Here is a 9,266-nt window from a genome sequence, read left to right on the forward strand (position 1 = left end):
ATTGCGGCGAACGCGAAGAAGTTCGGGCCTCACTTCGCATCTGGACTCTCTCATGCAATAATTTGAATGAATGATAGGAATTATTGTGACACCTTCCCTGAATGCCATGTAAAGTTTTGATAGCGGAAAGCAAACTCATTCCATAATCTTCAAATATGCATCGCAGGTGAGAGGTAACTAGGATAGGTAATAAATGAAGCACGCATGATACCGGCCCAAACACTCAGTGTTCTGCCAATACAGCACTGTCGTCTTGCACAACGAAAAACACCCCAAAGACAACCGTGACAACAGCAATGACACATCCGATTGCCACAAGGCTGGAAAATCTCATGTCAGTGGAAATTTCGACGGGTGGGGGAAGACAACATACACTATTGAGATCAGACTCTCATGGCTGTGGTGATGGGCTTTTTTGTGGTCCGGTTGAATGGCCCCAGGCTTGGATGAGTCCGCTAATGTATCCGGCTCGCGCTTTTTGTCTTGCTTGAAGCCTTCCTCTGCCGGGCATTTCGGTGTCAATGGTGGTGTCATTTGGCCTTGACTCACAACAGCCCGTTCGAAAGTGCCATAGGATTTTCCAGCGAGCTGATCCTGGGTTCCACTTTCATCGTCATCTCCTTCCGAAATATGGTCTAGCTGATCGTCGGAGTCTGTCATCATCGCGTTGTCGGACAAGGCGTGTTCAGCAGACGTGTCCCCGGAGGCGCGTCGATCAACACTTGCAAGCTCCTCTCGGATCCACTCGACATCAGTGAGAAATTTCTGTAGCGTCTTATCCATCAAATTTGCCTCATGGGGAATCACAGGTCCGTTGTCACACGACGGTTCACCACTGTCCGGTGATGTTTCTTCGTGGCGCACGACTTCGTGTTGCACATTCTTAATAGTGGCAGTTTCGTGGCGGAAGAGCGGCGCTTGATCCTGCTCGAATGAGCTCGGCACAACAGTCTCGTGAAGCAGAAGTGGTGGGCACTCGGGCTCGTCGTTTGCGTCCTCGGGTGGCTCTGAACTCCACATCGACTCAATGTCCGACGTGGCCGATGGAAGGACCTTTGGCGCACTGTGCTCCATCGCCACATCATTATGAGGTCTGGCCAACTTTTCAACAAGCACAGGTGTGGTATTTATTGGATTTGAGACCGCGGACTGCGACTTAGAATCACTCAGGGAAGAGATCATTACAGGCGTATCAGTGACCTGCTTCGACTGTTCTTTGACGACAATCATATTGTTCTTGTTGCCCATGCCATCATCGACAGTGGGCTTGCCATCATCAGTAGCCCACCAGTCACCGGGACCGAGGCGAAATTTGTATTGATAGTCACCCTCGTCGACAGTGAAGGTTTTTCTGAATCGATATTCGCCTTTTTCGTTACGCGTAACATCCATCTCGACTGCGTCCCATTGGGGATTGGTGAGCGTGCTACATATGTACACGGGCGGCTGCAAGCCAGGTGAAGTGAACCCGATGGTGATGGGCAGTTTCATTTCTGCGGAGCCAGGAAGGCTTTGTTTCTCTTGAGGCTTCGGACCGATCCAGGAAGGTCTTGTACTTGATATGGTCGGTCGCTTTGTTGTTGCCAATGAGCTGGGACTAAGCTCACTGGTTGAGGGGTTGGTGGGCTGCTGCAAATTTGGAACCGCCATGTTAGCTGATTGCCTGATGGCCTCGAAAGCAGCTTTCAGGTCTTGGACTCGTGGAAGCTCGGGCATAGACCGGGCAGAATAGTAGGTAGGGGACAGTAGGTGCTAGCTTCAGACTCGGACGGAAGTTCGAGCGAAGCTGTTGTTGTTGAAGGGAGATGAAGAGTCGGATGCTTTTGCCAACAGTCGAGGGAACGAACCGGATAGAATAATGATGCTCCGCCCGATCACGAGTTCGACACCAACTGCGAAGCAAGCAAAGGAAGGAACTCGCCAACCTTGGAAGTCTAGGGATCAAGATGACCCATGTGAGAGCCAACCTTTGGGAGCTGCTCACCTCGACGCAGGATCTCGCCTTCCTTGAGGGTTTTAAGACAACTCAGCAATGACGACTTCCGCGACTGCCTCCAAGAGGTGTGGTCGATCTCTCGACGAAGACACTGGCGAGAGTGAACAGACTTGACTCACCGATCAGTAAAGCAAAGCGCGACGCAGATATCGATGCATGCAGTTGCAAATGTGACAGGCGCGTTGATGTCAGATTACCTAGGTAATGACAGCAAGTAGGTCATTAACACTCGTAGACATCGCCGAGATGATGTTGCACCGCATCATTACAACAATGGCCAATTGTGCTACGTGAGGTGCGACCCAGTATCGTTGAGCACATGGTTTCCGCCGCAGATATCTCGATGGAGACATATCTCAGGTCTGGTCTACATTCTAGAACGGACACGATGGGGTTCATCGACAACGATCAGTGATATTGCAATACCCATACTACCTCGGGAGCGTTGCATCGATGATTAGGACGGGCCCACGTGTGTCGGCGAATTTCGAACGAAGAGAACCTTGGAACGTCGAAAGCCCGAAGATTACGGGTTTATTGCACCGGGCTGCCCGCGAGAGGTCAATACTGGCTCTGGCTAACGACTCTCACGCCGGTTGGGAGTTTCTCAAGCCTTCCAGGGCTTTATACGATGCGATGAGTTCGGGGGAAAGTCTGAAAGCAACACGGGTGATATAATGAGCTGGACGTCGTGTCGCAATCGTGCTGCTTCGTCGCGACGCGGCTCGAGCGCCTCTTGTATTAGTATGAGTACAAAAGACATGAACACGACGATTCCGAAAAAGCTATGGCCTGTCACCGTGTGTTGATCTCTCAGATGCCGCACCAAAACGGCCAATGTACCCGGTTTGAAAGATCATCGAAACCACACGCTCTGACCGGCGCTCGATTCGTTCAAGTTGAGGAAGATGAACAAATATTTCGCCGTCGGCTGAACCAACGTGCGTGATGGATCAGGAGTGGCTCACTGTTGCGTTGCAGTAGAGCATACACAGTACAGTACATAACAATTGCACGCATTGACGACGCTCGGGGCGAGATCGTCCCTGTCCTCGTATGACTCAGGCCAATGTCGTTCTCCGCAATTTTGCTGATTCCCCGGTCCAATGCGGTGCTGGAGCATCTGGGGAACGGCGAATTTGAAGCTTCAAATTAATTGTTTGCGCTTCGAATATCCATTGCTGCTGCACACATCACACACGACAATGATGTTCACCCTTCGTTCAGCAGCCGCAAATGCGGCGCGTCCTTCGTGGTGTTCGCGCGCCCAATGGCACTCTTCGTATGCTCCACCTCTGCCTGGACCACGCCTTGTGCAGGTACAAGATAATCTCTAATGGCTAATAATCTCTTTACAGAAGAGCTTTTTCCTTGTCGGCGCAACAACGACAGGCGTCACACACCGATGCCGAAGGCCTGAACCATGTTTCCAAACACATCACTCAACCCAAGTCGCAGGGTGCTTCTCAGGCCATGCTTTACGCCACCGGAATGACAGAGGCCGACATGAACAAGGCCCAGGTCGGAGTCTCCTCGGTGTGGTACAGCGGCAACCCATGCAACCAGCATCTCCTTCAGCTCAACCACAAGATCACCGAGTCTGTGAACCAGGCCGGTTTGAAGGGTATGCAGTTCAACACTATCGGTGTGAGCGACGGTATCAGCATGGGAACAAAAGGCATGCGCTATTCGTTACAAAGCCGAGATTTGATTGCCGACTCCATTGAGACCGTCATGGGAGGTCAGTGGTACGACGCCAATGTCAGCATTCCAGGATGTGACAAGAACATGCCCGGTGTCATCATGGCCATGGGTCGCGTGAACCGTCCCAGTTTGATGGTGTACGGAGGTACCATTTCACCGGGTTGTGGTAAAGAGCCGCGGAACAACAAATTGGATATCGTCTCCGCCTTTCAAGCGTATGGTCAATTCTTGACTGGTGAAATCTCCGAAGACGAGCGTTTCGATATCATCCGTCACGCGTGCCCTGGTAGCGGAGCATGCGGTGGCATGTACACGGCAAACACACTCGCCTCTGTCATTGAAGTAATGGGCATGTCATTGCCCGGCTCTTCATCGAACCCGGCGACGAGCAAGGCGAAACAGTTGGAGTGTATGGCTGTTGGACCGGCGGTCCGCAATCTCTTGAAGGAGGACATCCGTCCTTCAGACATTCTGACCCGGAAGGCTTTTGAGAACGCCATGATCCTTGTCAACATCACTGGTGGTTCGACCAACGCCGTTCTGCACTTGATTGCAATCGCTCACAGTGTTGGCATCGAGCTCACGTTGGACGATTTCCAGGCTGTGACCGACCGTACCCCCTTCCTGGCTGACCTGAAGCCTTCTGGCAAATACGTATTCGAGGATCTGTACAACATTGGAGGCACACCTAGCTTGATCAAATTCCTCCTCAAGGAGGGCATTCTGGACGGCTCCACTTTGACTGTCACTGGCCGCACTCTCAAGCAGAACGTTGAGAACTGCCCCGACTTCCCTGCAGATCAAGACATCATTCGACCGATTTCTAACCCCATCAAATCCACTGGCCACATCCAGATCCTCCGTGGATCCCTCGCCCCAGGTGGCAGTGTTGGAAAGATCACTGGCAAGGAAGGAACTGTTTTCACCGGCAAGGCTCGTTGCTTTGACGCTGAGGACGATTTTATTGCCGCACTCGAGCGCAACGAGATCCCCAAGGGCGAGAAGACCGTTGTCATCATCCGTTACGAAGGACCTAAAGGTGGACCGGGTATGCCTGAGATGTTGAAGCCTTCGTCTGCCATCATGGGAGCCGGTCTTGGCAACGATGTCGCCTTGCTCACCGATGGACGATTCTCTGGCGGCAGCCACGGTTTCCTCATCGGTCACATCACGCCCGAGGCTCAAGAGGGAGGTCCCATCGGCCTTGTTCGCGACGGCGACACCATCACAATTGACGCTGAGAAGCGCGTCATTGACATCGTTGACTCAACACCCGAAGAGCTCGAGAAGCGCAAGAAGGAATTCGTTGCACCGCCATTGAAGTACACCAAGGGCACGCTTTACAAGTACGCAAAGGTTGTCCAGGATGCTAGCCACGGCTGCATCACTGACGCATAGACGACGTCAGTCGAATGGAGGATCATCTAGAGAACACGGCGCATTGGGATACATTCTGCCGACTCTCTCGTCTTTGTGTCATTGTTTGTAACTTTATCAGAAAGGCTTGATAACCTGGTGGCTTGGACTTTTTTTCATGTACATGTATCAACCTTTCGAGGGATCCTCGGGTCGATAGCGGGCAGAGCTGTATTCTTTCTGATCGAAATTGTATTGACACATCTGACTATTCAAGCGAGCACTGAATCGAAGGATCCAAAATAAATGTCGCGTCGACTTGCAATTCCCCATTCTCACTGTTCCGTTCGCCACGCGACATGTGGAGCGCCGAGGCCTTGCGGGCCCTGCCCCGCGAACACACAGCTTCATTCATGATCCACCACATCAACCATTTGCGCATCTTGATCCAACCATTTCGCCCATGAGCAATTGTTTGAACGAATGTGACTGTTTTTAGGGAAATACTGCTACAAATTGATAACATGGCAGAGACAATGACTCGACCAACACTTCTGACGCTCCCAGCCGAAATTCGCGAAGAGATCTACAAGTTTATATTTAATCCGGCCTCGAATCGGACCGAGTTGGAAAATGAATACTGGCAATACGATTTTGCTCCAGCCTTGCAGATCTTGCTTGCGAATCGACAGATATATCTCGAAGCGCGTAAAGTGTTCCGCGACCTCAATGTCTTTATTCGAATCGACACACCTGGAGAGATGGCAATGCAGCATGTGGCAGAAGAAGGCCACGTACCGATCGTAGTATCTAGCAAGCACGCCCAGACGTTCAGCATCCACAGCCTCCAAGTTTGCATCAGTTCGCCGGATATTGACGTCCTGGCGAGAAGTCAACAGGTTTTCATCATTCATCTTGATGACCTGGAGAAATTCGCCCTCATATGGAAATATGCCGATCTGAGCTTTGAAGGTCTAAACCAGCACCTCCAGATCGCGCTTACTCTCCGTCATCCGGCTACAGGTCAAGAGAGCGATCGTCAGGATATATATGGTAGTGGTCCGTCCAAAACGCTTTCTGTTGCTCTTCAACGGCGCCTGATCTTGCCATTTGGCAAAGTGAAGCGCCTCCATAAGACCGAATTTAACGGCAGCCACGAGCCTGCCCATGGCCTCGAGGACGCTTTGCGAGCTGCGCAAGCCACGCCTCATCCTCGTCCCGAAGCCTGTCTAGCGGAGGCGACTAAGTTCAAGCAAGCTGGAAATACATTACTGACTGGCGGCAACCCACGAGCCGCGCTCGAACAATACGTTCACGCCTGGCGAGCAATACACATCGCGATCCACGGACGGCTAAGACACGTTCACGCCGACCGGTTCTTCATCGGAGCACTATCTGAAGCCCCCTACGCCGGCCTCGACGGACAAGTCGAGCGGTTACGTCTGCGGGTGCAACTCGTGGCGAACACCTGCCTCGCGTATCTCCTGCTACAGGAGTATAGCGAGTGCATTTTCTGGGGGATGCGGACGATCAACACGCTCCGGAATGCCCGAGGCGATATCCCCGACGACCCGAATATCTGGCTGAATGTTCCCCCTGAGCAGGAGGCTTTCATGCAGTTCCCGGCAGCGGATCAAATGGGCAAAATTTACTATCGCACCGGCATGGCGATGAAGGAACTGGGAGAGGATGAGTCGCAGGCGAGGAGGCTGTTGAAGGTGGCGGGCGTCTATTTGCCGAGGGACGAGAACGTGAAGAAGGCCATTCAGGAATCCGCTCTGAAGCTGGGGTGAGTGCTTTGCGAAGAGGATGGGTATAACGGTTGAATCAAGCTTTAAAATTTGGCGAAATGAAGGGATCGTGATCGCGTTCAGGTGGAGACTGCGTTTGCTTGTAATTGGGTATGCTTCTTGTACTACTATTATCGTTTTGATCAGGCGGTCAAATCTTCTAGATATACCCGGTTCGTCGGCCTGCACACCGTTTTCAAGGCTCATTTTTGCATGTGATTCTAGTAAATATATCAATGAGAATCTCCATCGACTGCATGTCATTATTACACCATGGTGGTTCTCGAGCAATGATTTCGATTCTCGAGGCGGGAGAATATATTCCACACATCTGGTCGATGGACGTGTTTGCTGCATTGGCGAGCTTGGACCCCATCATCGAATTGCTACACGAGTCAGGCGTGACGTGTTTGGTGCACAAGTGCCGATGCGTTCGCACGCGCCGCCTGCCGCTGCGATCTCCACCCGGCTGGCCGATATTTTCCCTTTGGACAAGCCGGTTCTCAAAAGCCAATGAGCGCCATCTAATTTTCATCGACACCCACCTGCAACAATATCTCTAACCACGCCCCCCCGAAGACGCGACATCGATACGCCTGGCGTCATGGCGGATTACAGCAAGCTCAAGGTCACCGAGCTGCGCGATTTGGTCAAAGAGCGCGACATTCCCGCCGCGGGCCTCAAGCTCAAGCAGCAATTCGTCGACGCCCTCGTGGCTTACGATGAAGAGAATCCATCAGCAACCACTGGCGGAGTGAACGAGACCGAGGAGGGAAATGCTGAAGAAGCAGAGGTCGACGAGGATGCAGCAATGGAAGAGGCACAGGCCGACGATGCGGTCGCCAACGATGAGACAGAACAGGCTCAGGACAGCGACACGGAAAACCGCAAACGCAAACGACGCAGTCCGACGCCGCCCGTAGACGCAGAATCGATCAGCAAGAAGCTCAAGACGGGAGAGGACGACGAGGCCAGCCCGGCAGAGGCACCGAAAGACGAAGACACGAAAGACCAACCACGCTCGGGACAAGAATCGCGAGACGTCGAAATGCAAAACGGACGCGACGACGACGAGGAGACCAAAGCCGACGCGGACCGCCTCCGACGCACATCGGATCCCAAACCATCACAACCCCGGGAGCCGCGCGAGACCACCAACCCATCGAAACCCGACCGGACCATGGCCGACGCGCCCTCGGGGCCCCGATCCCGCACCGCGCGCAACGCGCCCGTCCGCACCATCGAGCCACGCGACGACGACGGCGACGACGAGCCACGCACGCTCCGGCCGCTGCCGCCGGCGCCGCCGGCGCACGTGCCCGCGGCGAACACCAGCAGCGGGACGTCGTTCTTCTCGCTGGACGAGCGGTTCAGCCGCACGGAGACGAAGCCGAAGCTGTACTTCAAGGCGGTGGGCGACGAGCGGGCGGCGGTGCGGTGGGACGCGCTGCAGACGGAGACGAGCGCCGCGTGGGAGCCCGCGGTGCAGTACGACGACGACGTCTACGCCATGAGCAACATGCGGAGGTACACGTTCGAGGACGACCGCCTGGTCGACTCCGGCCCGGACTTCGGCATCTTCGGGCGGCCCGGCGGTGGTGGCGGGAAGGAGGGCGGCGGCCGGGACGGCGGGAGGGATGGAAGGGGGTACGGCGGCGGCGGCGGCGGTGGGAGGGGCGGGAGGGGTTATGGGGGGCCCCGCGGTGGGTATGGTGGTGGACGAGGCGGTGGGAGGGACCGCCGGGGTCCGCGGTCGGGCGATTTCTACGACGGCGGCGGGGGGCCGCCGGGGCATCGGCGCGATTGGTGAGAGAGAGAGAATGGGAGAGAGAAGGGAGATTTGGCCTTTGTAGATGGGGGAAAGACACCACCTCGAAAGAAAGAAAAAAAAAAGGGAACGAAAGGGGTTTCCCATCGTCCTAGGATCACGATCGAATCATTCCTTTTTCATTTTGTGTTTGCTTCCGTGGGATGATATGTTCTCACATTTTTGGGGATGGTCGTAGGAACCTGCTTCTTCCGCGGCTCTTCTACTTACTGCTATTACTACTACTACTCGGTGCTAGCCGGCTCTCTCTTCCTTCCTTTCTACCTTTCTATCTCTCTTGTCCTTCCTTTTTTTTTCCCGGTCGTTCGATCGATCGGGGCGACTCAAACACGGCCTTTTCAATCACGAATCATCAAATGCAATCCGCAAGAAAGGTCCCGTCACTCCATGATCAGGGAGGGAGGGAGGGAGTCTTCTCATTTGCGCGACGATCGCTATGGTTATTTCCCTTCCCCCGATCGAACGCGATGCGATGCGATCCATAGGACTTCTCTCGGGTTTCTTCCCAATCATACAGTTCATCATATTCACATCCAGACACTTGGATATATAGAAAGCGGAGGGGCAAAAAAAAAGGCGATCTCGCTTGGCC

At 53.8% G+C, this 9,266-nt stretch overlaps 5 protein-coding genes across 5 annotated transcripts in view; 3 read left to right on the forward strand and 2 right to left on the reverse strand.

Annotated features, from left to right (window-relative positions):
* Window positions 1-134: 134 nt before the first annotated feature.
* Window positions 135-1,602, reverse strand: K489DRAFT_381032 (uncharacterized protein). The gene is made up of 2 exons (XM_033605017.1): window positions 374-1,602; window positions 135-320 (listed from the first exon to the last, which is right to left on the reverse strand). The coding sequence occupies exons 1-2, from the start codon at window positions 1,489-1,491 to the stop codon at window positions 224-226; spliced, it is 1,215 nt and encodes a 404-aa protein (XP_033459319.1). The 5' UTR covers window positions 1,492-1,602; the 3' UTR covers window positions 135-223.
* A 1,558-nt stretch (window positions 1,603-3,160) lies between these two features.
* On the forward strand, window positions 3,161-5,376 carry K489DRAFT_339874 (dihydroxy-acid dehydratase). Its single transcript, XM_033602253.1, has 2 exons — window positions 3,161-3,278; window positions 3,355-5,376. The coding sequence occupies exons 1-2, from the start codon at window positions 3,202-3,204 to the stop codon at window positions 5,096-5,098; spliced, it is 1,821 nt and encodes a 606-aa protein (XP_033459320.1). The 5' UTR covers window positions 3,161-3,201; the 3' UTR covers window positions 5,099-5,376.
* Window positions 5,377-5,504: 128 nt separating this feature from the next.
* Window positions 5,505-7,101, forward strand: K489DRAFT_381034 (uncharacterized protein). The gene has a single exon (XM_033605018.1). The coding sequence runs from the start codon at window positions 5,581-5,583 to the stop codon at window positions 6,847-6,849; it is 1,269 nt and encodes a 422-aa protein (XP_033459321.1). The 5' UTR covers window positions 5,505-5,580; the 3' UTR covers window positions 6,850-7,101.
* Window positions 7,102-7,338: 237 nt separating this feature from the next.
* Window positions 7,339-8,970, forward strand: K489DRAFT_381035 (uncharacterized protein). Its single transcript, XM_033605019.1, has one exon. It carries the CDS (start codon window positions 7,451-7,453, stop codon window positions 8,654-8,656), a length of 1,206 nt encoding a protein of 401 aa, XP_033459322.1. The 5' UTR covers window positions 7,339-7,450; the 3' UTR covers window positions 8,657-8,970.
* A 229-nt stretch (window positions 8,971-9,199) lies between these two features.
* The window catches only part of K489DRAFT_381036 (Annexin), a 1,891-nt gene continuing 1,824 nt past the window's right edge, over window positions 9,200-9,266 (reverse strand). The window contains exon 3 of the mRNA XM_033605020.1: window positions 9,200-9,266. The gene's annotated coding sequence lies outside the window, so the exon portion shown is untranslated.

Source organism: Dissoconium aciculare, assembly GCF_010015565.1.
Source record: "Dissoconium aciculare CBS 342.82 unplaced genomic scaffold K489scaffold_7, whole genome shotgun sequence".
In the NCBI taxonomy this organism is placed as follows: domain Eukaryota; kingdom Fungi; phylum Ascomycota; class Dothideomycetes; order Mycosphaerellales; family Dissoconiaceae; genus Dissoconium; species Dissoconium aciculare.